Source organism: Pararge aegeria, chromosome 9 (genome assembly GCF_905163445.1).
Source record: "Pararge aegeria chromosome 9, ilParAegt1.1, whole genome shotgun sequence".
NCBI lineage: Eukaryota > Metazoa > Arthropoda > Insecta > Lepidoptera > Nymphalidae > Pararge > Pararge aegeria.
This window is the reverse complement of record NC_053188.1, coordinates 14,467,594-14,494,082: the sequence shown is the minus strand read 5'-3', so window position 1 is coordinate 14,494,082 and position 26,489 is coordinate 14,467,594. Positions and strand designations below refer to the sequence as shown.

At 36.1% G+C, this 26,489-nt stretch overlaps 2 protein-coding genes across 2 annotated transcripts in view; one reads left to right on the top strand and one right to left on the bottom strand.

Annotated features, from left to right (window-relative positions):
• LOC120626270 (2-oxoglutarate dehydrogenase, mitochondrial-like) overlaps window positions 1–15,192 on the top strand; it is a 33,462-nt gene extending 18,270 nt beyond the window's left edge. The window contains exons 11-21 of the mRNA XM_039893710.1: window positions 1,518–1,698; window positions 2,484–2,702; window positions 3,460–3,653; window positions 3,838–3,966; window positions 6,288–6,409; window positions 8,378–8,490; window positions 9,009–9,196; window positions 10,893–10,989; window positions 11,412–11,604; window positions 12,426–12,722; window positions 15,065–15,192. Coding sequence (XP_039749644.1) covers window positions 1,518–1,698; window positions 2,484–2,702; window positions 3,460–3,653; window positions 3,838–3,966; window positions 6,288–6,409; window positions 8,378–8,490; window positions 9,009–9,196; window positions 10,893–10,989; window positions 11,412–11,604; window positions 12,426–12,722; window positions 15,065–15,161 — 1,830 coding nt within the window. The 3' untranslated portion in view covers window positions 15,162–15,192. The remainder of the gene's footprint in view (window positions 1–1,517; window positions 1,699–2,483; window positions 2,703–3,459; window positions 3,654–3,837; window positions 3,967–6,287; window positions 6,410–8,377; window positions 8,491–9,008; window positions 9,197–10,892; window positions 10,990–11,411; window positions 11,605–12,425; window positions 12,723–15,064) is intronic.
• The window catches only part of LOC120626268, a 302,249-nt gene that overhangs the window by 213,853 nt on the left and 61,907 nt on the right, over window positions 1–26,489 (bottom strand). The gene's annotated exons all lie outside the window — the stretch shown is intronic.

Sequence of the window (26,489 nt, the reverse complement as noted above, 5' to 3'; positions counted from 1 at the left end):
TCGACGTGAACTAGCTTTTGACGACGTAAACAACTCTCTCGCTAAAGTGGTACAGTGGTTTGAAGCTAATAATTTGGTTCTTAACGGAAAAAAAACCAAGTGTATAAAATTCACTTTACCTAATGTTAAACACGTGAAAACCACTGTACTACTTAATAATGAGGAGCTGAAACTGGAGGATACGACAGTTTTTCTAGGAATAACGTTAGATTCTAAACTTCAATGGGGCCCTCACGTAAATAATTTATCGAACAGGCTTAGTTCTGCTGCCTATGCGGTAAAGAAGATACGCCATATGACCGACGTAGAAACTGCTAGACTGGTATATTTTAGTTACTTTCACAGCATTATGTCATATGGAATTTTACTTTGGGGTAATGCTGCTGATATTAGCACTATTTTCGTGCTGCAGAAGAGGGCTGTTCGTTCTATCTACAAAATGGGTCCGAGAGAGTCATTGAGAGATAAATTTAAAGATTTTAAAATAATGACAGTGTATAGTCAGTACATATTTGAAAATTTAATGTACGTCCATAAAAACATTTCTAAATTTAAGAAAAAATGTGACTGCAATAATTTAAACATTAGAAGTAAGAATAAACTTACAGTGCAATATACTAGGTTACATAAAATTCATAATTCGTTTAAAGGAAATTGCATACAATTTTACAATAAACTACCAATTGACATCTTGGAGATGTCTCTTAAAAAGTTCCAAGTTTGTATTAAACGTAAGCTTATAGAAAAGTCCTATTATAGTATAAAGGACTACGTCAACGATAAAAAAGCTTGGGTGTAAATTATTGCTCTAACCAGGTTGCTCTTCTAATAATTTAAAATGACATTGTGAGATGGCGATAACAAAAAAAAAAAAAAAAACACCCGGCTAAGTTTGTTGTGGGCTTCTTCTTAGACCGGGACGCGTTTGGAACCCTCGTAGCTTTAGTTTTAAGTTTACGAATGTGGTTATCGCCATCATCTCACTACCGTGTAATTCTTATGTACGCATCAAAAGTGCCACCTGTGGGCCTACTTGAATAAAGATATTTTTGACTTTGACTTTGACTTTGGACTTATTATTTCTGAATTTTCTCTGGTCTGTTTTGGCGGGCCAAACCGGCCGTTTTATAGGCTGGCCCAGTTACCCCCCTACCATCAACGACGGGCCGATAATCGATTTAGAGATCCGGTGCGATGTCGTGTAAAAACCGATTTGGGGGTATGACTACCATGCTCCCTAGGTTAGTCGCTACTATCTTAGACTACACATACTTTACTACAATCTCACTTAATACTATGAGTTAACTAATTTTTTAAAGTTTTTGTACCAACTAAACTGACAAGCCTTAAATAGTGCCATCCTTTTCACACGGAACATTAAGAGAGCAACTACTTTGATAGTTGTCAATTCAGTTTAGAGATTTGTGTATAACATTTGTGCTTAGAGATTGGAGAATCGGCACCACTAGTGTCTATGACGAAATTCCGCTTGGACATTATAGAGTAGAATTTTTCAGGTTATGGCAATAGTAATGCATGGAGACGCGGCGTTTTCCGGCCAGGGCGTGGTGTATGAAACCATGCAGCTGGGCAACCTCAAGTTCTTCACCACACACGGTTCCATACACATTGTCTGCAACAACCAGATTGGGTACACCACCGATCCTAGATTCAGTAGGAGCGTGCCTTATTGTTCCGGTATTTATTTTTATAATTTTCTCTTTCATCTTTTTTTTAAGTAATAATTGACGGACGGACGGAGGTAGATGGCTCATCTAATAAATAGTAAGTGGAAAAAGGTTAGCTATTAACAGTGCTACACTTCTCAGGGAATGCAAGAAACAAGTCCTACAGAGTACTTCCCTGTGCCCATCAACCTGAAGCGTGGGTTTTAAGCCTCATGAGCCTGTAATTACACTGGAAACCACTCCTTATAGACCGGGACACAGCAATGCTCCTTGGTGGAAGAAATAATTATGGCTACAGTACTTCCCCGGGCAAGCTCTGTCACGAGAAGCTAGACTTCTTCTAATGGGATACGCAATAACCACCACAATTCTCATCATCATCACATAAATTTACTAGCCGGACGCGATAAATGACATAAGGAACGCACTGAAATATCACGAGCGTGCACAAAGGCGAGATAATCGCCTTGTAAAATTAATAGAATTGTTAATACGCATCTGATAAGTATGCCTTAAAAAGCATAGCAGGTGCAATAAACATTCCAAAGACACCAGTTTTCCCAGAAACACTTTGGGCGATGTTATTTCTTTTTTTATTTTAGGCAAATTTTCAATCATAATTTGCGTGTAGACCTCAATCAAAGATATGTTAAAAATGTTTGTCATTTGGCACAACAAGAACGGTAACATGGGGCTTGCTCAAATTCGAAACCCTAGGAGCGCTACTGCCAAGACACGAGAGCAGCAGTTTGTCTTTCAATTACTACTTTAAAAATAAACATGTTGTATTTCCAGATGTAGCAAAAGCATTCGATGCACCAGTTTTGCACGTCAATGGAGATGACGCTGAAGCAGTAGCGCATGCGGCTCGTATTGCGATCGAGTACCGCTGCAAGTTTAAGAAGGACGTGGTGATAGACTTCGTGTGCTATCGACGGTTCGGACACAGCGAGGAAGACGAGCCGATGTTCACGCAACCCTTCATGTACAAGAAGATCAAGAGCATGAAGACTGGTAATAAACAACGCTATATATGCTTTCCCGGCAAAGTTTCTTGTGGGCTTCTTCTTAGACCAGGGCGCGTTTGAAATACTCGTAGCTTTAGTAAGTTTACAAATGTAGTTATCGTCATCTCTACTCACTAGTGTGTACACATTTTGCATGTAATGAACGCATCAACAGTGCCATCTATGTGCCTATTTGAATAAAGAAATATTTGACTTCGACTTTACTAGTTTAGTTTAGCCGGTAAACTAGGATACACTACCCACAAAGTATCAATAACGTGCACTTGGTTTTGGTCTAGGGCAAAGCAGAAAGATCGTATAAAATGGAAAAATCTTCCTTCTACTAGTTATATAAAAAAAACATAGGGTGTTTGTCTAGGGTAGGTTAAAAGCAATAAAATGGCATAAAATTAAAATAATCTGCAGAATGCATGAATAAAAAAGTTTCTATATTATTTTAGTTTAGACGATCTTCCACCACCTTGTTTGTAAACAAATAGGTAAGTCGGCAATCAACATTGCTCAAAAAACGGATCCCGATTAAATGTTTTGTTTCCGTCCCAAAAACCCGTTGAGTTTAGAAATGTTAGGTTTTTATTTTCAAGCAGCCTCAGTTACAGTGAAAGGGTTATGTCATATAAACGATTATTCATTATGTCAAGAGATTGACTATAGTGCTGGTATCCCCTATGGTGTAAATGTTAAGACAACCCAAGTTTTATGTTGTTGTTTCTAAGCTCGAATTATGACGATTTTGTTTTAAGTTGACAAAATATACGAAGAAAGACTGAAAGCAGAGGGCGTAGTGACGGATGCTGATATCAAGAAATGGGAAAAAGAATATACGGACACACTGAACAAGCATTTCGAACTTGCAAAGAAGATTACAAAACTGAGCATAATGGACTGGGTAGATACACCTTGGACTGGATTTTTCGAAGCAACTGATCCTAAAAAGGTCGTTTAAAAAGTATCCTGTTTTCATACTCAATTTATTGATAATAATCTAAATCTAATATTATAACATATGAATGAGAGCGTAGGCTCGTACTTGTGTTTTTTATACTAATGTTATAAATTTGAAAGTGTGTGCTTGTTACAAATAGAGGATCAGTGTAGATTAAACTGGCTTTATTTTGTAGGTTAAAGATACTGGTATCAGTGAATCGGCTATTGAAACGATATCCAAACACTTTTGTAAGCCGCCCGAACCATGGGCCTTTGAATGTCATAAAGGCATCCACAGAATATTGGAAAGACGAGAAAAAATGGTAAATATAAAAAAATTGTTTCCCTGACGATATTCAATATCCAGACAGATTTTCCAACTACGCGGGAGATATTATAGTGCACAAGAGTGTGCGCAAACACAGGTGCAATCTCTATTCCCTCACTCTATTCATAGACTGATGAGACGGCAGCTTTGACACGACCGGAAATAGATCAGGCGCAGGAACGTACGTGTTCTCCGAGGCACGGCGGAATTACAGCCAATTAACAATCTCCGAGCTGGAACTAAGAATTAATTGGTTGAAAAACCCAATAATATTCATTGGCCCGTCCCAGGGCTCAAACCCAGGACCTCGTGATATGCAGTCGTATATTCTTACCACTAGATCAACGAGGCAGTTCGAGGCAAACATGTCTATTAAAAGAATTTCCTCGGAGTATGTCTAGGTATGAGAATACTTATTCCTATACTTAGGTTCGTCTGAATCGTTGTACCGTGTTGATAAAATTTGGCACACATGTAGCCTTTATCTTGGAAATGGACAGAGAGGATAAAATGTAACCCGAGAAAATAAAGGGTTCCTAAGCGATTTTTAAAAACCGAAAATAAACGCGGATGAAATCGCAAGCAAAGATAGTTCTTTATATAAAAGCAGCACTTTTGAAAAATCAAATATTTATTTTTGTAGCTAAAATAAGTACATACTTTACCACGGGTTCGGACTGGCTTTTACTTAATCCCGAAAAATATCTTGAAAGAAAAAGCCAATAAATTATTAGTTCTATTTATTAAACTTCCAATGAAATGTTTGCAATGAAACTAGCTCTTCAATATTTTAGTTTTACACAGTATTTTTGTATAGTACCTACCGGTTTATTCAAGATTTACTCAGACCTATTTATGTAAATATCTTTGAAAGTTTACGGTCTCATATATACTTTGAATAAATTAGATAAACAAATAGTTAAAAGATTTTATTAATCAACTAGCGGACCCGCGTGACTTCGTCCGTGAATGAGTCGACTTCAAAAAATAGTCGTATGTTGTCGCGGACTGTTTTATAGAAATTTAAAGAAACAACAATTCCGATAAACTTACTACATACTTCCGTCGTTTGGCGTAACGTTTAACGTTCACGCATCGCACGGATCAGAATCTCTTAAAAATGGTATTTTGCTAAATTTCTCATTAATGATAGTAGCGTGATGTTATATAGCCATAATTGTTACTACAAATCATTTTCTGAGATTAGCGCGTTCAACCAATCAAAATTTAAAAGCTTTATAATATTTCAACTATGCCTATCCAAAAAACCACGTCCATCTAAAACTCCGTTGCACCGATTTTGAAAGACAAATGCGGAAAAAATAGTGATGCTATCCTGTACAAGCTGTTTGCTTTTCCGGGATAAAAAGAAGCCTATGAGCAGTGGCGTGCATACAGGGTATGCACAAGGTATGCAGATCATATAAAATGAAGAAAATCTCCAGTACGAGTTATAAATACTTAAGGGTAGACTTTTTATAACTCTAACAAAGCCTATCCTTAGGTGTTTTATAACTCGCACTGGAGATTTTCTTCATTTTATATCATCTGCATACCCCCTGCATACCCTCTATGCACGCCACTGCCTATGAGCTATTCCATACTATATTGTAGGTATCTCTGCCAAATTTCAGCCAAATCGGTTCATTCGTTGTGGCGTTAAAGCGTAACAAATATCCATACCATCCAACCATCCATGCATCTATCCTCACACACTTTCGCATTTATAATATTAGTAGGATGGTACACATGCATTCTATCGTTGTCCCATATGCCTTGCGACTTGCTGTTATCTGTGAAGAATTATCCTTGAATGAAAGGAAGGAATTGAATTATTAGTCCTTGATCTCCGACAATATTCATCAGATCTTCATTAAAATTAGACAATACATGCTTGGTAGTATATACACTGTCAAATAAAAAAAGAATTAATGAAATCGGTGCAAATTTAACGGAGATATGAAGTAAAATTGATAAAAAAGATCCCATTACTCGGAGGAAACTTATTGTTACTTATTTCCAAAATGTATTTTCTTATAAGCCCACCGGAATCACGTTGTAGTGGCTATGGAACCCCGTCATTAACGATGTTTTGTAGTTACTTCTGACATCTAATATTTAACCAAAACACGATGTAAATAAGCATGGCGTCCGGCGCTTGAAGATAATATCCGAACTAAGCCGGACGAAACCAAACGACTAATGGAGGATGCACAACACGATTTCCTTACGTGATGATTACTACCAGTTAAATTATAATTCCTATCGCAATCGTTAAAATTCGTTTTATATAATATTTCTTCATTATATTTTAAGGTAAAGGACGGTATTGCCGATTGGGCGATGGGGGAAGCGTTGGCGTATGGATCATTGTTGCGTGATCAGATACATGTACGGCTTACCGGTGAAGACGTCGAAAGGGGGACTATGGCACATAGGTAAAGTCTTTCATTATCACTTTACCTAGCTACCAACCTCGTTAGTTTAATGGGTAACCTAGTTCAACTACGGATCGCGAGGCCCTGTTTCAGCCGTCGCGTCGGTCTCAGTTACCCGTGACCATGGGTGTATCCAGCTTCTGGTCTAGGAGGGGCAAGTGAGATTTTTTTGGGTCAGATCGTCCTGCGACTGTTGTGTGAAAATGCCTAGTTTTTCTAAGACCATTATGTTTATTAAAACATAATAACTCGGTAACCTTGGAAATTAAAATTAACACCAACCCTGCCTTATATATGAAATTATAATATAAAATAACAAAAGTCTTATTTTCTTATAATCTTATCAACTTAGTGTATTGTTTGTCATCGGTCCTCGATATATCTACAAAGTTTGAAGATGGTCAAAATCAAGTCCAAAGGAGTCGGTTATAAACATACAAACAAACATACAGGTAAATCTAATAAAAAGCGTGTTATATAGAAATAAATCAATTCAAACTTCATGTCGTCGCGGAAGTTAACTGCGAGTGTAGTTTCGCGCGGGTAGTCAAATATATTGTCCCGCTGATTTGCAGATACCGAATGATAAAGTTGGATTCGAACTATCTTACTAATATTATAAATAAGAAAGTATATTTGTTTGTTTGTTTTTTTGTTTTTTCCTTCCTTTACGCGATAACTAAGCAACCAATCGACTTGATTTTTGGCACAGAGTTCGTATAAAAAGATGGAGAGTAACATAAGCTACTTTTTATCCCAGGAAAACAACGGTTTCCATGGTATTTAGAAAAAACCTTTATGAACGCGGTAGTTCCTAGTACTGAATAAACAAGCAAACAGACACTTCCGCATTTAGAATATTAGTAAAACAGTTTGAATGAACGATTGAATATCACCGGTAGCTTTCTGATAGCACAAAGGAAGTCAGATATTCGTTTTGCTGGCACAAAGGTCTGCAACAAAGTGGGGCACTTTTATTCCTCTCGCTAAATTGATCATTTCACCGCAGTTTGAACTAATCGACCGGGGACCGACTTCCCTTGTATCGGTCGACTGACCCTGATTCACAATTTTGAACGACAATAGTCTAAAGCGTTCCCAGAACAGAAGCGGTGGCGGACGGTGATGCTTGCGTTCTTTCCGCGCGGGCGGTATGGTTCTCTTGATACAGTCTGGTCATTTCAGGAAAATCACAACTTGACCTGTGATCTTATTGCGCACGTTAATATGAATGGACTATAGAGGGCTTTGACTAGATAGACACTAAATATTGTCCTGCTTCGCTATAATTTATATCACCGCTATCATCTCATTGGTCAATAAAAAATACGCGTTTTACACGTTTTCCTTGCGGCCATTCAATGTCAAACGAGCGATTCAAACCACATCTGCGGCTCCGCGATCTCTAAACGCTTATGTTTGGGGACGCCTAACTGGCCTAGGCAAAATGTAAAAGGCCCCAATTTCCGCCGCAGAACAATTGCTCTAGCTTTCTTTTACCATTTAACATTCCGGTTTAAATTTGATTAAACACTAGAATATAATCCCCCTAGGTTTAAAGCAATATTACTTGAATATTGTTAGCAAGTTTCGTTTCAGAATTATTATACTCATTTTAGAGACGCGTCAAGGTATGTTGAATCTAAACTAATTTCGATTTCAAGTAAAAGCATACCATGCCTAAATATTAAACAAGTAGAAATCCTACTAATTTTTCAATACAACATTACTAACGGCTTTGCTGGTACCTATAGAAATTGTATTTATTGTAAAATTGTTTGACGGCAATAAACATTTTTTAATTTTTTATTACTATATTTTTTTTCACTGACACGTAGATTTAACAGCGGAATTTCAGTCAGTTACCCATTCATGTCAGTTTAATTTAACTTAATTATTTACTTAATTTTTTACTTAAGTGATTTGTTTACACCAGAATCTGCGTTAAAACAGTTTTTATTTTCTTAGGCATCACGTGTATCATCACCAGGGAATTGACGGAGCTACGTACCGTGTTTTAGACACGCTATATCCTGACCAGGCAAAATACAGCCTCCATAACAGCTCTTTATGTGAATTTGGTGAGTGAAGCTTACCTGCAACAAAATAAACAAGTATATTACACATTACTTCGGAGATGAATGAATGACGAAATTCTTAATGATAGACAAACTTAACTTTTCAAAAGTGCTTATAATATAAGGCCTAATTAAGAGTTTAAAATAAAAGACTTTTGAATTATTGGCGACCTCCTAATTAAGTGTTAAAAAAAATTTGTACAACAATCTACCAATAAACTAAACTAAATTCGTACATCTAAAAATAGTGCTGATCTTTTTTCACAAAAATAACATAGTGAAAATAATGGCAATATTTTGAGTTTGTGTACAACAGAATCGGCAGTAATAAGTGTTCAAATTTTAATTGTATGTGTAATTGCTTATATTTTTGCCTATTAGGAGCCCTAGGAGTCAGACAGCAGTCGATTCTGATAGTAAGTTGACTTAAGTTTTCCGCGTGATTGTTAAGAATCCGATACAAATACGGTCGAAGTCGCGGGCAAAAGCTATTTAACTAATAAAGGCGGTTTTTAAACTAGGTATCCTTGGCTTTGAAGTTGGCTATTCGTACTCAAGCCCCTACCTCCTCACAATCTGGGAGGCGCAATACGGCGATTTCGCCGACGAAGCGCAGCCAGTGTTTGACACGTTTATAGTGAACGGGGAAAGCAAATGGATATGCCAGTCCGGCCTCGTGATACAGTTGCCACATGGAATCGATGGAGCGGTTAGTTCAATGAAGCACTTAATATTTTTTTATGCTTCCCATAGGGAAAACGCAAAGGTATTTCACCGTACAGCCAGCAAACCTTTTAAATTGTTATTGGATCACGGATCACTTCTATTCCAGCTTTCACACTTCACAGGGTTTGAGAAACAAGGTAGTATAGTTGGGTAGAAAATGAATTGTTAGAGTTTTCAACAAAATAAAGACTGCAAGTTTTTGACTAGACCAAGGATTCAAACCCGAGACTACAAGGACCGCAGTTAACAATGCCAATCACTAGACCCATGAGGCGGTTACATAAGACTATTTAATGCTTACAGAATTGCTAATTGATATCAAAGGCTGAGACAGCTGAGAGTAAAGGGTAGGTAGGTACTTAGAGTTTGCTTACGTATATAACTTAACTAAACTCATATATTTGATTTGGAATTTATAGTCTTATCAAGTGGAGAATATATGAAGTATGACTTAAGACAGAATTAGTGAATTTTCTCTGAAGGTTGAAGGGCGGTAAAGATCAGAATAAAGTAGTTGCCTCGATGTGAGGTGGATCGCTTAGATTTTTTTCTCTATGGTCGTTCCTTCATCACTGAAGATCGTGGTCCTGGTGAAATCTCAACTTCGCGTTGGTAAACTGTCTCCATCGACTTATGTTGGAGGCCATTTTTGCGATTTGTCTATCAAAAGCGGTCTGAATTTGATTTTTTCAGCTGGTCTGGTATCTTGTTCGGCCTCTAGGCCTTTTGCATTCGGTGTTGCCCGTAACTATAATTTTTTCCAGGCTATCATTCCCCCGCCGCATTATGTGCCCGAAATAAGAAAGCAAACGTTGGTAACATATAGACGAAAGTCGATACCTAACTCCTAGCTGCGCCAGGATAGACACATTTGTGCGCTTGGCTGTCCAGGCTTAGATTTAAATTCTCTATTTAATCCTGTAGGTATAAGGGTTATAAGTAAACAATAACTTCGACGACGCCCCAATAGTTCAATTCGCTATCATTTTAAAATACATCTTTACCTGGTGCGATTGCGGTTAAGGTCTAACTTGTAATGGAATAAAAAAAAATGTTATTTTTGAAGTTATATAATTTTAAATTTATACGATGCGCGTGTACACCGTCACCCTGAAGTTAGCTATCGTCAACATTTTAGTTTAAAAAAAAGTTTGACGATTTAATTGATTCAATTGTACAAAATTCTCCAATTTTTAATTTCAGTGAAACTGGTTGTCCGAAAGATAAATATAATGCTTTATAATAAAACATTCAATGCATTATAAAAACCCTTTTTCTATTGTAAGTGTAGTTTTTTTCTACAAATAAGGCAAAGATAGACTTTTTTAAAAGATTTTTATCTTGTTACGTCAAAAAAGTATAATTTCTAACGCGTGTACATAAGTATAGCATTTTCTTGTATGCCTTTGGTTGCCTGGAAAAGTTCACTATTTAGCGATAAGGCCCCCAAATTGTATGTTCTACCTTATTGTGCTGTTGTATTTGTATCTCTGTAAATTTTCTCTGTGGTGTACAATAAAAGTGTATTCATTCATTCATTCATACACACACGTTTTTTTCAAATTAAAAAGCTTTGCTCATAACATAAAGTTTATTTACCAGTTTTGCCCCAACTCCCAACTTGTCCCAAAGTAGTTTTTAGCTAAGCAAAGTCCATAAATCTCAGCCTCATATCCCAGGGTCCAGAACATTCGTCTGGTCGTGTCGAGCGTTACCTTCAGCAGGCTGATGATGATGAGGATAGAATTCCTGACCTTGATGATAAAGAAATGTGGGGTAAGCTGTTTACTATACTGATTACTATAATTAGGGTTGAAATAACCTGCGCCATTAAAGAAAAGATTTATAACAGGTTGCCAATGTCATGCTTTTTTATAATTTTATCTTAGTATTTGTTATACTTAGGGGAAATAACAAATTTATAAAAAAAAATGTGTCATCTCTTGTTTCGGCTTTGGATATATGAGAACCGTACGTAGCTTAACGGTAAAGAGCCCGCGATTGCCAGAGTCGTAGTTTAACCTAAGACTCTGTGGCAATCGCGGACTCTGTCACTTAAGAAATTTTTATATGAACTATAAAAAATTACGAAGGAGCAGATATTTTTAAGCGAACTGATGGTTTAATGAATATAAGAAGTGGACGCAGTCAAAGTCGCGGAGAGCAGCTAGTAATTAGAAAAGTGTTTTATCTCGCAGTAAAACAACTACGAAGCTCGAACTGGATAGTTTGCAACGTGACAACTCCAGCAAACTATTTCCATCTGATGCGGCGACAAATCGCGCTGCCCTTCCGCAAGCCGATCATATTAATGACACCGAAAGTTGGACTCAAGCATCCATACTACACCTCTCCCTTTAAAGACTTCCTGCCTGGCACTTGCTTTCAAAGGTAAAACGATCAACATCTATTTCCATACTTATACTTTCAAAGCTTAAAGGAATTACAAATAACAATTGTAAAAAGCTAGATTTTCAGCATATATATATTTTTTGTTTGTTTGTTTTGATATTATTTTGACTCTTGCGCCAGTGCTCTGAGAGTTACTATTATGAAAGTTAATCTTAATTTACTATACTCCGCGAAAAGCAAGAGAATCTGTATGCTGTAATTTATAATTTCATCAATCGTTATACTCCTTACCGAACAGACCTTACCCTCTACGCACGTTTCGCTCCGAAACCGGAGCATCCTCAGGTGATGTTGACATTACAATGAATGTTTGTTAAGTGTAAAATTCGCCAAATGTGCCTTTTATACCTTTTTTACTCCCCACCTTATCTATCTAGGGCCCTCCCTCATTAGTGCCTCTGACTATGTTTAATAAAGGTTAAGTTGATAAATTTATTTGTTTGTTTATAATTTCCAATTGTTCCCTCAAATCGAGTCTCAACCCTTTGTCGCAAGTATGTAATATTTCGTATGAATGATTACTGGCTACGAAATGTCCACTGTCTAAAAGATGTTTTGCAAAATTGAGGATTTTCAGGATGGTTATGATTGAAGGCCATATGCTCTTTATAACACCTTTTAAATTTACGACCGTTCTGGCCTACATATGTGGCGTGGCATTCAGAACATTGGCGTTAATATACCCCTGATCTCTGAGAGTTGATAGAGCTGTGGGAGAAGGTACATTTTATCCTTTCCCCGGGGAGATAATTGTCTCCTGCTCATGCTAGCCGTGCTGATGTATTTCATTATGTTTCAAGGGCAATTAGAGAAAGCGGTCCAGCAAGTAAGAAGCCCAAGGAGGTGAAGAAACTTATCTTCTGCTCAGGAAAGATTGCCATCACAATCGACGAACTGCGCAAAGAGAAGAAAATGGAGGACAAAATAGCTTTGTGCAGGATCGAACAAGTGTATCCGTTCCCCTATGACATTGTCCTCAAAGAGTTTTGTCGATACGAAAAAGCTAGGGTCGCCTTCTGCCAGGAGGAACACAAGAACCAGGGTCCTTGGCCGTTCGTTAGGCCGAGACTGGAAAATCTTCTTGGAAAGAAAGTCGAGTAAGCTATACATATATACATACACATAATTAAGAAAATTCAGAAACCGTGTCCGCATCAAAAATCAATCCACTTTAGTAGTGTTTCTCGAACAAACGGCTAGTCACGTCATACCATTTAGCAGTTGGCAGTTATATTTTTACCTCTAATGTTCTTAACGTTTAACATAAAGTGGGAAAATGTTTGTGAGCTAGCAACATTCTGCGGCTGTAAAGTGATGATGTGAAGTGTGAAAGTGAGATGTGCGCGAGGCGTTTTCACTGTTTTTGAAAGAATGCACTGCAAACAATAAGGCTGAATTGGGACTCTATATTTTCTAAATACATATTACCACCCACAGTTAATAATCAATCTACTACAAAATTTACAGATGACAAATTGAAATTAGGCGTTATATACTCGTACTTATTTAAAGGGAAGGGTAGGAAAAGAATAGAAAAAATTCTACGTCTCATCTGCTATCTGAAGATTATGGATTTGATTGATAATTAATCAACATTACGCCTAGATAGATTTGACCTCCTTAGCGCTGTGGTTTTAATTTAGAGAGTAGAGACTTTACCCGGGTTCGACTCCCGGGCAATTTGGGAATTTATAATTTTTAAATTTTCTCGTCTGTACGATATCGCGTATAAAACGATTGGGGATATGGGTTTAATATAATTCCCTCACTCCGTCCCATCAGGTGAGTCAAGGGCTAACTTGTACTGTAAATAAAAAAGGGAGTCTTGTCAATTTGAGATAAGTGAATGATTAATTAATGGGAACCATTTTTCACCATGTTCTCGTAAATTATTTTATGATTAAATTAACAAAAAGAAACCAAGAATTTGTTAGAGAAAACAAAAGGTCTTGAAAATCAGTTTGTCCAAAGTTAGGCTGATAAGGTGTTTTTGAAAAAAAAAAGCTAACTTTGACCTCTTGTTTTACAAATAAACGTTGTTTTCGACAAAGTAAATTTGATAACAGATGGCTTGTTCTTGACAACAATCATGTTGGATGCAAACGAATTTCATGAAAACGAAAACGAACGATGATGTATTGGTAATACATAGATCCTAGGAAATACATATACACTTGTCTTTGTAGAACACAAGTTATACTTGGCAGGAAACACAGATGCCGGAAGGGCGTGCCACACCTTAGCCGCTCGTATCCGAAACGTGAATAAAAAACGTTTCGTACGTATACTAGCGCTTACGGCGCCTCGCTGTTTTGTAGTAGAACGCCGACTGAGAAACAAGATTGTGCATTTTCTGAACGCACTCTATAAAGTATTTGCTGTAAAAAAACCTCTTAACATATACATTAAGTAGGTTATACATACTCAAATATAAACTTCCTTACAAGACGCTGAGATTACTATACTTGGCACTAGCAGACTCAATAATTGGATACGGTCTGAGTAGTTATGGTAGAACATATAAAACATATATTACCCGAATATACAACCTACAACTAAAAATGTTAAAAACCATAGTACCTAAAAAAATCAAACTAAAATACTCAAAGGAATGCCATGAATTATTTACATATTGTAAATTATTGCCAGTGCAGAGCAAAGTTACGGTAGCTGTACTTAAGGAAGAATTTGGTAATATACAACATCTTAGACGTAAAGGGCGAGATGGTAATTTTCGGAAACTGCCTAGTTATAAAAAGTTTATTCTACCGAAAACACATAATGTGTACGGAAGAAGGAATTATAAATACATATTACCCAAAATATTTGAAGATCTCCCACCTGCTTTGCAATGTGTAAATGGAAAAAAACATATATTTTTAAGAAATTGTAAAAGACATTTTTTAGCTAATAGTTCAAAAATGCCACTGTTTGATTAAGATTGTTCAAATATTTTTACATTAAGATTAAGTAGTTGAATAAATTTTTTCTTTTTTTTTTAGATATACACTGCGAACCTGCCATCCCCACCATAAACGCATAGTTTCTAAGGGGATGGAGGGGATGGAATTATGTTGGAAAAATATTTGTAACTTTTTATTTTGAACAATAAATTAAAAAAAAAAAAAAAACAAGCTACATTGCATCGGTGATGTTAATAGTGACAAAGCTCGTCTGGCGAAGTATTACTGTCATGCTTATATTTGTTGTGGAATTGTTGTGTTCCAGTTTTAAGGGCGTGATTGTAGTTAAACTTATAGGTTAAACATGAGGTTTAACACCTACGCACTTACACACACTAACACTTTTTAGGAAGAGTTCCTTGCATGCCCAGCGAAGTTTTAGGCGAAAAAATAGTAAAAAATATAAACTAAGCACAAGTAAAATGAGAGCTTTTATAATCAAAGTAAAACTAACGTATTATTTATTTAATCTATAGGGTCATAACACGCCCCCCAAGTGCTGCTTCCGCGACGGGAATCAAATGGATACACGCGAAGGAGCTCAAGGAATTAAAAGAGGCTATTATTTCATAGCTATGAGTAGTTTTGTCTTGTACCGCTTTCATTTATGTAGAATTTAATCGTGAGAAAAAGGTTTCTGTTAAAAGTATTACAAACGAAAATGCCTATTATTTTTTATAGATCTAAAATAGGTAAAAAACAAACTATTTCCTATGCATATTTAAAGTATTATGATTAACAGTCGACGGATTGACTGACTGACAGACAATAGCATAAATCAGCTAAATCCATAAATTATTTTAATACCCCGAACAGCATTCCGTGGAGCATTTATGGAGGACCTTAATTTACTTCCTGTAACTTACCGGATGCTTGTTTTTTTTTAAACTGTAATTGTCGGACCGAGCAGAAGACTTGACGATAATACCATTGCCTATAAACAGAGCAACACTTCACAGGCCTTAATTCGGTACTGGACATTTCCCCGGACGAGATCTGTCACAAAAATGTCTTCTACTACATAAAATGATTTTAATATGACACTAAGTATCCTAGGCTCTATGGCTGCGAATATTGGAAACAAACCATCCCACTGATCAATAAACTGCAAATATATTTCTATTTATATAATCTTACTTGGTGAGTTTTAACCAACGGAAGGTTGTACCAAAATCCGGAAATAGGCCTAGGAACAAGAAGAAAGGTCTGCTTTTCACTTTTTTCACATCTGAATTTCCAAAGTCAATCAGTCATAAAAGGCATGTATTTATCCTGGATCACACCCTAAGTGCAGCTCGGAAAAAAACTAGATCGCATGACGTAAACTGAAAGAAGTTTTATCGAAATCAGGTTATTTTTGACCTCGTTTCTTTGAAGTATGTTAACAATGTAATGCAAGCTAGCTTTGAGTGTTAAATTGTATAAGATGGTGGATTCCGCACAGACGTAAATAGGTATAATTCCGTTTCTGAGGTCACGTAGGTCGACTTATTGTCCTTTACAATCTATTACCCGCTATTCGTGTTTTTTCGTGGTAGAGCTTAATAGACTGGGGTCAGCTGTAGAGTAAGAGACGACTGCTATAATATTCGTATGTTTGCCATTGGTTTTGCACACAATCACACAGTCGACTTATAACCATTTGAGTCAAAGTTAACATTGAAATGTGTGTGTAAGTTATTTGTTTATATATTTGCGTTCAAATATATGTGTTATTTTGTGTAATGTATAAATGAATTTAATTTTAGCAACTTGAATATCACTTTCTTTAAACGGTGAAACATCGTGAGTAAACCTGAATGCCTGAGAGTTCTCCATAACGATCTCAAGAGCGTGTGAAGTCTACCAATTCGCACTTGGCCAGCGTGGTAGACTACGGCCTTAACCCTTCTCTTTCTGAGAGCAGACCCGTGACCTGTAGACTGGTAATGGGTTGATGATGATGATGATGAATGAATGATTGTACACAGCAAACAAACATAAAAATATAACAGAAAATAAGATGACATATTATTTGTGTTTGTTATGTATGTTATTTATAATTATATTCTGCAGTCTGTTTTCCTAATTTTCTACTAATTCTCAAATTTTCTGACAGAGATCGCCTTTAAATGCGCCTTTTAACCCTGCTTTCTGCGTCTAAGGCGGTGGGTTCGATTCCCACTACTAGAAAAATGTTTGTGTGATGAACATGAATGTTTTTCAGTGTCTGAGTGTTTATCTGTATATTATAAGTATTTATGTGTATTATATTCATTAAAATATTAATCTGTCATCTTAGTACCCATAACACAAGCTATGCTTACTTTGGGGCTAGATGGCGCTGTGTGTATTGTCATATTATATTATTATTTTAATTCTTTGACTTTTGATTATTTACTCTTAATTTTTACACCTCGTGTTGTAAAAATAAAAAATGAAAAATTATTACCGAGCCGTTGTATCGTAGTTTTATTGAAAAGTGGCAGTAGTTTATAACAAAATATCGTTTGTACGTATCCCAACGGAAATCTTACATCTATCTCTAGGTGTAACAAGGTCAGTAACAAGGGTGATTGGTTATATTGTATTTCTGCAGGCTAAATGAGGGGCTAGGAGTTTTATTAGTTCGGTGATCTGGTTTTATGAGACGTGTTCTTCGTAATAAACTCATCCTTCCCCCTGAAATGAGCACATAGTCGTATATTGAAATTTTTTGTCCTTTCCACACGGGTATGACGCGACGGCGCTGTTTTTGCGACCTACTTATTTTATAGAAGTAACGTATGTGGCGTACGTGTACGTTTGAGGTTTTTGCCATCTGTGGGACCGAGTTCGATGCCCGGCACGTACCTCTCACTATTTGAAGTTATGTGCTTTTTAAAAATTATGCAATTAAATATCACTTGCTTTAAATGTTAGGGAAAATATCGTGAGGAAGCTTGCACGCCTGAGAGTTCTCTCTGATGTTCTCAAAAGCTAATTAGACGGCCGATGGTTCGATGACCCAACTTCCAAGCTGTGTGTTCGATTCTCACAACTGGAAAATGTTTGCGTGATGAAAATGAATGTTTATCAGTGTCTGGTTGTTTATTTGTATATAATAAGTATTTATGTATATTATTCATAACATTATTCATCAGCTATCTTAGTACAACAGCTACGCTTATTTTGGGGCTAGATGGCGACGTGCGTATTTTCGTAGTATATTTATTTATTTATTTCAATAAATATAGCTTTAATAAGTAAGCTGTAAACCATTAATATCATATCGCTAGTTAGTTACTCTTTGGATATTGGTTTCTTCTGTCAAGATATTCTCTATGCTATGCCTGGGAGACTGAAGCACTTGGCGACCTGGGCGGCCTGCTAAGCTGCCGGAGTGAGCTCGGCTGGCTGGAGTGACCCAGCGGGGAGCGGTATCAGTGGCACTACGTGAAACGGATGGTTCCGGCCGACCAAGTACGGAGACAAGCCCAGGGAAAGAAGAAGAAGAAAAAGAAGATGCCTGGAAGAGTATATAAACCATCGGCCCCGTTATACTTTTCGGGCGACTTGCTTTCTCTATTGCTATTCGTAAAAAGTAATCATCATCATCATCACGTCAAACAATGGAAATCCACTGCTGGGCATAGGTCTTTTGTAGCTAGTTCCATATACCACGGTCTTGTGCCGCTTGGGTACAGCGGCTTCCTGCTACTCACTTGATGTCGTCCGTCCATCTTATTTGGAGTCTACCAACGCTGCATTTACCGATGCGAGGTCGCCATTCCCGAACCATGGGACCACACCGTTCATCGGTTATCCGAGCTGTGTTAAATAGATAACATGTAATAATAATCTTCCCAGTTCAACAAGGAAAACCTGGACGGTCTAAGTCCCTAGAGGGATGATCCTATGAGAAAGATGCATGTGCCCATACTATGAAAATTAAGCTTAATTTGCTATAGTCCGCGAAAGGCAGAAGAATCTGTATGGTGTAATTTATAATTTCTTCATTCCTTATACTCCACACCAAATAGATCTTCGGCAATGTACAATGAATAATTGTTAAGTCTTAACAATTATTCGATGTATAGTCAACATCTCCTGAGGATGCTCCGTTTTCGGAGCGAAACATGCGTAGATGTTGTCCAGTAATAGGACATAAATAGGATTAGGGTATTTCTGAAAAATCCTTCTCCTTTAGCAACTTAGTAATTTATCTTTGTGAATGCCCATATAATTTTTACAGTAATTACGTTTTACTACGTGACGACAGAATGCGTATCTGGAATGGTCTCTACGCCAAGATCTCAAACGAATATAATCTAAGTAAAACCATCTACACACGTGCCAAACAGGCGGCAGTAGCCGAGACATTCCAACGAAGAGAATTTTGACAATAATCGAGCCGATTTAGGTATTATTTATACATAGAAGCCACAGTTAAAAGAGTTATCAAAAAACTCGAGATACTTGTGTGTATCTTTTAAGTGTAATATGCTTACATGTCCTTCATCGAAGCATATCACGAAGATTTCTGATCTGCAGAACGCCTAAGCAATCCCAACAGCGTGCTAACAACTGCCAACCTAAGTTGGAGTTGGAAGTTGGCGTGTCTGACGCTATGCCACCAGCCGGAAACACTCCCGCGTTCCTTCTCGTTTTCGTTTACTTTCAGCTCCAACGGAATTTAAGCGGGGCAATAAAAATTTTATGACTCCTTGGAAATATTATAATTCCATCTAGTTACGTTGAGTTCAGGGGAAATTCTTAAAAAAATATATTGAATATTCCTAATGCTTCTTTATTAAAGTGCAATTTATATTAAAACTCAGAAGCGATTTACAATAAATTTCACGAGGTAATAGTTATAGGTATGGTGGGCTATGGAGTAAAATATCACCAATATAGAGCTAGCAATGCAGTGGAAATATCCTCACTCTTCTTAGTAGAGCTTTTTGTAACATAGCTCTGTATATTAAGCTTCCTTCCCATAGGTAATGGTAAAGGTAATGCATCAATCTTAAAATTCTAAGAAAATGCTTTAGCGCGTGTTATACGAAAAGTTTTATTAAAAATCGGCACTAAATGTTATCAAAAATAAAGAACACTATAGCTGTGCCCCTTGCGTTCCTACCTGCGACCTGTCCAGGAGTAAAAAGTTACGTCATGCAAACAATCAGATTCAACGATGACATTTTCCCACGACGACACCAAAGTTCCCTCTAAACTTGACAATTTCTACAGACTAGCAAAGGTAATTAGATTTGAATTCGAATAGGTCAAAATAGGTATATATGGTAAACTAGCCGTTTCCAGCCCGCTTCGCTGGGCGAATTGAAAAAGGAAATAAATTACATTTTATATTTCATTTTTATTTTTTTTTCATATTTTTATTATTCTCCTTTTTTTTAATTTTGTATGAACATAAATAGGCCCCGCGGATAGAACTGTAAGCATCGATATTGTTTAGACTTACTCAAATTCCAAATTCCATCGATTTAGCCTGTATCTTTCATCCAGGTGATTTTTCTCACTAATATTCATTGAAACTTTCAATGTGCAATCATTATAACATTTCCGTGCCTTTCTTCCAAAAATTAATAATAATTGACATGAAGAAAAAAATTTGAAATGAGCATTGAAAGTTTAAGTTAAAGTCATTGCAAGTCTCATATGCGAAGTTGAAATCAATCAAATCGGTTCAAGTGCGACGAATTTTCTGTTAACTAAAATTTTCTCCGTGACATCAATTTTTTATAGAAAATTAATTGTGCATGTTTTTTATGAATTCTATTGGAATAAGTAACTAAATTTCTTTTCACATCTCATGTGCTTGGAAAATGCATTCATTTTAATCTGTTACATTTCCGCGATCCCGCAATAAAAGAATTCGTCGGTTATGTAGTCTGCAAAAGTAAAATGAATGTAAAATTCTTAGTCCGTTGATTGGATAGCTACATGTAAAGTTAAGTTTTTGAAACCTCTCAATGACTTTTTCTCCGCTGCCAAAAAGACGATTGTTGTAAGGAAATACACGAATATCCCTACATACACGAAGATCCCCACCAAATTTGGAGTCTGTAGAAGTAACAGGTTAGAAATAAAAATTTTAGATTTTAACACCCACCCCCGCAATTCCTGTCGGAAGTAGACTTTATTGAAATCCATTTTGAGATGTTCTTTATGTGAATAATAAAAGATTCCTACCAAATTTAGAATTTTTAGAAGCTATATTTCGAAATTGAAATTTTTTATTGTTAACACCCACCCCCGCGAACCTTATTGGAGGTGATTCATTGTAAAATCCGCTCGAAGATCATTTTTATATTACATATAGAACACTCTCACTAAATTTGGAGTCTATAGGAGCTATAGCTTGGAAATTGAAAATTTTCATTGTTAACGCCCCCGCAATCTTCTTTGGGGTGGGATATCGTAAAATTTGTTCATAAATCATTTTTACATCACTTATAGAAAATTCCTACAAAATTTGGAGCTTGTAGGAGCTTTAGCTGGAAAATTAAAAATATTAATTGTTAATACCCACCCCCGCAACCCCCTGTGGGGTGAGCTATCGTAAAATTCGTTCATAGCCTATTTCTACACCTCTTACAGAAGATTCCTACCAAATTTGAAGTCTATAGGAGCTATAGTTTAAAAACGGGAATTGTTCATTGTTAACGCCCCCGCAATCCCCTTTGGTGAATGAATTTCTTAAAATCTATTCATAGCTGACCTCTACATAGCAAAAGTAATATTCCTACCAAGTTTCACGTTTCTAAGTCTTATGGTTCCCGAGATTTCGTGGTGAGTGACTATATAGATGGGAATTCTTCGATTATCATCGAAATTTTTAAAAGTTAAAAATTTCGATGATAATCGAAGAATTCGGGCTTTTTTAAAATTTTCTTACATACAAAACATTCTCCTGACAATTCTGAAGATAAAAAAAAAGCCCAATTGGTCCAGCCGTTCTCCACTACCGTGAGTAGATTCTTAGCTGAATGTAAAAAACCATAATCCGTTTAATACACTCTGTTGAAATCCATGAAAACAAAAGAATCAAGAGAAAATGCTTATCTTTTGTTTTTATTAGCGGGATAAATGTTCATAAAAGTAAAACAGCAATAAAAAAATGAAGGAATGTTGGAATTCAAAAAATAGATAGCCATAAACCATCTAGGAAAAATTTCGCATCGAATGGTGGTAGTTTCATGTCGATACGATCAGTGGTTTAGGCGTGATTGAGCCTCAAACGAAGACCATTTTCATTATATATATATAGATAGATAGATCGAAGAAGAAGATATATAAAAAAGTATTTAACATGTAATTCTACACTACCGCAAGCCCAATTATCAAGTTTCAATGATATAATTGGACAATGACGGAATTTCATACAAACTTTCACCCCAGTGTAAACCTCACAGGGAGGTGAAAGTTTAAAAAAATCTTTTCTTAGTAGGTTCCTCCATATTCTCTCAAAATTTTAACTCACAAACAACCGTCTTGGAAAATTCTTTTTATTTGAAAGATTATGATATAAATATATACATTGGCGAAGTGCTGAATTAGCTTTTTAATGATGAAAGCAAAAGAAGAATAAGAACAGATAGATCCAGGGGTTAACGCGCTAAAGCAAAAAAACCCTTTATCTTTATTATGAGTTGATGACTGTAACAACATCCAAAGATAACTACCGTCTATTAACGTCGCAGAAGACCTATAAAGACTTTATTTTGTTTTATCAATTGTATGTTAATAAAAACGCTCGGTCGGATGATTTCGTGCGTGTAATCTCTCGAACATTTTATAATACGTGACACAATGAATATAAACGCCATTTTTAACGATCAAGCATGCAAAACAGGTGGCCCAGGCAAAGTATTGCAGAATATTGCTCAATACAAGCAATGAACATTGGCACGCACGAATGTAGATCAGTCGAACAGTAGGTACTACTTGAACGGTCTATAAAAATATTGTATTCAAACTTTAGCACTTTCACTAGAATGTACAATGAAAATTAAGCTTAATTTGCTATACCCCGCAAAAAACACAGGAATCAGAACATTATCTTTGTTTTTTTGTTAAATAATTTAACAATTATTCATTGTTAAGTCAACATCTGAAGTTGCTCCGGTGTGGGAGCGAAACGTGTGTAGAGAGTACCTTGCCGGAGATCTGTTTGCTGCGGAGTATAAAATTGAAAAACTTATAAACTAAATCGTACAGATTCTCCTTCTTTTCGCGGAAATTAGAGCTTATTTTGCTATATTTACATTGCATATCATAGAATTGCAATCGGTGCAAGCAGCCAGTTTTAAATGATTTGAAATTAAATGATTCACTTTTGGCAGAAAACGTCCCTAGAATCGAACTGTATTCATAGCTTGTTCCTTTTTTTTAAATTTCGTCGCTTAATTCGATGATACATAACGCAGTGCAATTCAAATGTGGGAAAGATCCCGCATTAAGTGCGTGAAATGACCGGATTTGATTTCAGAACTTTGCAATCTAAACGCAGCTCAAGCCGCTACGTAGCCGCTCCGTGCACTTTTCCATTTCCACTGTTTTTTGGAATATTTAGTTGCCGAAATAAAATTAAACATTACTAATCAACATCAATTGTTAAAATTACAGTCATGCACATATCATAATATACATCATATTATATAGTGAAGTTAAATTTATGTAAAAGCGCGAAGAGCGGCGTCGTGGGAAGCGGCGTAATGGGAATAATTCGTATTTATTATTACAAAGCCTTAGGGGTATCTTTAAAATGTTGTCCGGTGAGGAAAATTTTACTTAATCTTTCTACATCTTAACCTATAATAAAACTGTAACTGAACTGTAACTGTATAAAACTTTTTATAGCATAACTTGCTTGAATCATCTATCCAATTCCAGCATTTATTCGACTTATATTCATGTCACTTCAGCTTAATACCGAGATAGAAATCGAAATTTATTGAGGGTAAATTTATGTGTAATTATTTGTCTCTTACTTTCTCTCTTCACGCTGCATTGGACGCATGCTCACGAATCAATGACTAATTCATGCTTTTGATCACAGATACAATACAATGTACCATAAATGATAGAGATTTATTTTTTTACTATTTAACTATCTGTTATGCATGCCTATCGCAGATGTTTTTTTATGATTAGCATTTTAACATATGCGATCAAAGTTCTTATTTTATAGTGAATATATTATGGATATTTTTAAAAATACGATTTCGGTGTAATTCAGAAACTGCTGTGGTATTTAGGGTGTGATTTTAATCGGAGATGCGATAACAATGCCTTGTAAAACGGTCTTCTAATCACCGCTCACAAATCACAATATAATCATTCTATTTATGAACGTTTCATAAGCGCCTGTTAAGTATTGGCTTGTTAGAGTTAAGAAGGTTTTACTTTTATTTTTTAAGTTTTTTGCACAAGCATAAAACGACTTAACTAAATGCAATTTTCCGTCGCTCAGTTTTTAGTTTTATAGTTGTAACATGATATATTTAAATGTTTAAGTGTACTCGTATATCCCTATCCCTACTAATATTATAAATGTGAATGTAAGTTTGTTTGTTACGCTTTCAAGCGAAAACTACTGAACCGATCTTCATGCCAAATTTTTATACATATTCTTGGAAGTGTTAGAAGTGCTTTAGGATACTTTTTATCCCGTCATTAAGCTCGGTTCCTTTGGGAGAGGGGATGAGTGTTATACAATTTTACACCATAACTCCGACAAATTATAACCGTTTTAAATAATTATTTTTGTACTATAGAGGTTATAATATGTGTTTAATTTTACCAAAACTGTGGTTGGAGGTAGAGGACAGAACTCCTTAGCGGACAGCAGCAAACCTCATTTAACGCTTTGCGATACTGAATACTTTAATTTTTTGGATCTAAAACTAAATTTAGTGCCACATCAAAAAACAAAATCAAACGCAGACGAAGTTGCGGGCAACAGCTGGTTATACATATATCTTTTTATTTAGTAAATCACACTGATATCATAAAGGCGATTGATTGTAGGTAAGTGTGCACGTTTGTTATTATTTTACGCCGTAATTACTGAACCAATTCGACTGAATTATGGAATGGTGATAGAGTACACCCTGAAATAACACCATAAAAGCTACTTGAGTAGCCGAAATAATCTAAAGATCCCTCGCGATGCCTGAAAAACTGAATTTCACGTCGATGAGTCAGAACAATAGCTACTATATATGTTTTTTTTATTGTGTTCCTTCCTTTTTTTCTTCGACATTGGGATAGAAGACTGTTCTAGGTCGGTACTCAGATATGCTACAAGTATTGCTTTCTGGTTGCTCTTTTTTTTGTATGCAGCTTCAACATTGTGCAGTACTACGATATCTTAACTAGACTTTATTTGGTTTGCCATAGCAAACTTCCCCAAATTATATTTATACAAGCGTTGTTAGCCACAGTTTTAATAGTCTGCACACGTAATTGATATAAAAAAAATACGGGTAGTATAGCTAGATAGTACAGCTAGATACTAAATAAAATTATCTGCCCGACATTGGCTTTGTTTTGTTGGGTTGTGGTCGACTTTTGGTGAGTATATTGGCCGAAAACCTCAACGTCCCCAAAACATCTGTCCAACATTGTGCAATGTATGCAGACCAATTGTTAGCGCATGTAAGCTAATTTTAACGTGACTTGGTGTGCTTTCTGTTTTAGGCCGAGTCAAATGAGTCAGTCTAAAGCAGTAATTGGTTATTTACAGTAATCTAACGATATCGATTTTCGTTGTTGTTTTGGTCATTATTATGGAAATCCTCAACCTAATGTCACACATACAAAGCACATGTTTCCTCTCATAGAATTCATCCGCATAGGAGGGAGGGCTATAGAGCACGAAACCGCCTGCCCGCCTACCTGCTTACCAACCTGAGTTGGTAAGGAGGTATTCTTTGGTGTTTCTTTGAAATATAAACTTGTTTGTTTTTTGATGTGGCATTAAATTTAGTTGTAGATCAAAAAAAAGATCGGAGTTATGGTGTAACATCGTCATCGGGCTAATAATGTATGATCCTCTCTCCCAAAGGAACCGAGCTTAATGTCAGGATAAAAATTATCCTATATTAAGTACTTCTAACACTTCCAAGAATATGTGTACAAAGTTTCATAAGAATCGGTTAACGGTTAAAGCGTAACAAACAAACTTACATTGACATTTATAATATTAGTATATAAGTAGGGAATTAGTAGGGATTTGGCATAACCGCTCAGTGGCGTGCATGAGGTTTATGATCAGGATTGGGGCTAGAAGATAACACTACATTGGAAATACTCCTCTTATATGAGTTACTAGCGGTGCCTCGCGACTTCGTCCGCGTATAAATTGCAAGGTATGATGAGTTTTTTTTTAATTTTTTAAACGGGAACTTTGTCATCCATAATTTTATCGAAGCTTTAACCATTTACGCAGCGCATGCAGCGGAAGCTCTCAAAAGGGAGAAAACCCCCATTTTGAAACATTCTTTATGTGATCTTTGTCTTATTGGTCTTAGCGTGATGATATATAGCCTATAGCCTTTCTCGATAAATGGGCTATCAACATTGAAATAACTGTTCAAATCGGACCAATCTTTTTAAAATGTAAGCGTTTTTTCAGATTTAGATGTCTTAAAAATCGTACAATCAATTAATCGTTAAAATAAACAACAATATTTAAACCGGTGACGATCCAAAAGTTATATCGTGAAACGTGTCTTAAGAAGAAGAAGAATAAATACTTTATTAAACGTATAACATACAGGAAAAGAAACAGTAAGAATTTTACAGTAAAACAGCAAGATAACGGGATAGTGCCAAGAGCGATGTAATATAAACACAAATACCAAAATGTATAGATACAAATACAAATATAATTTAAATAAATATACGTAATAT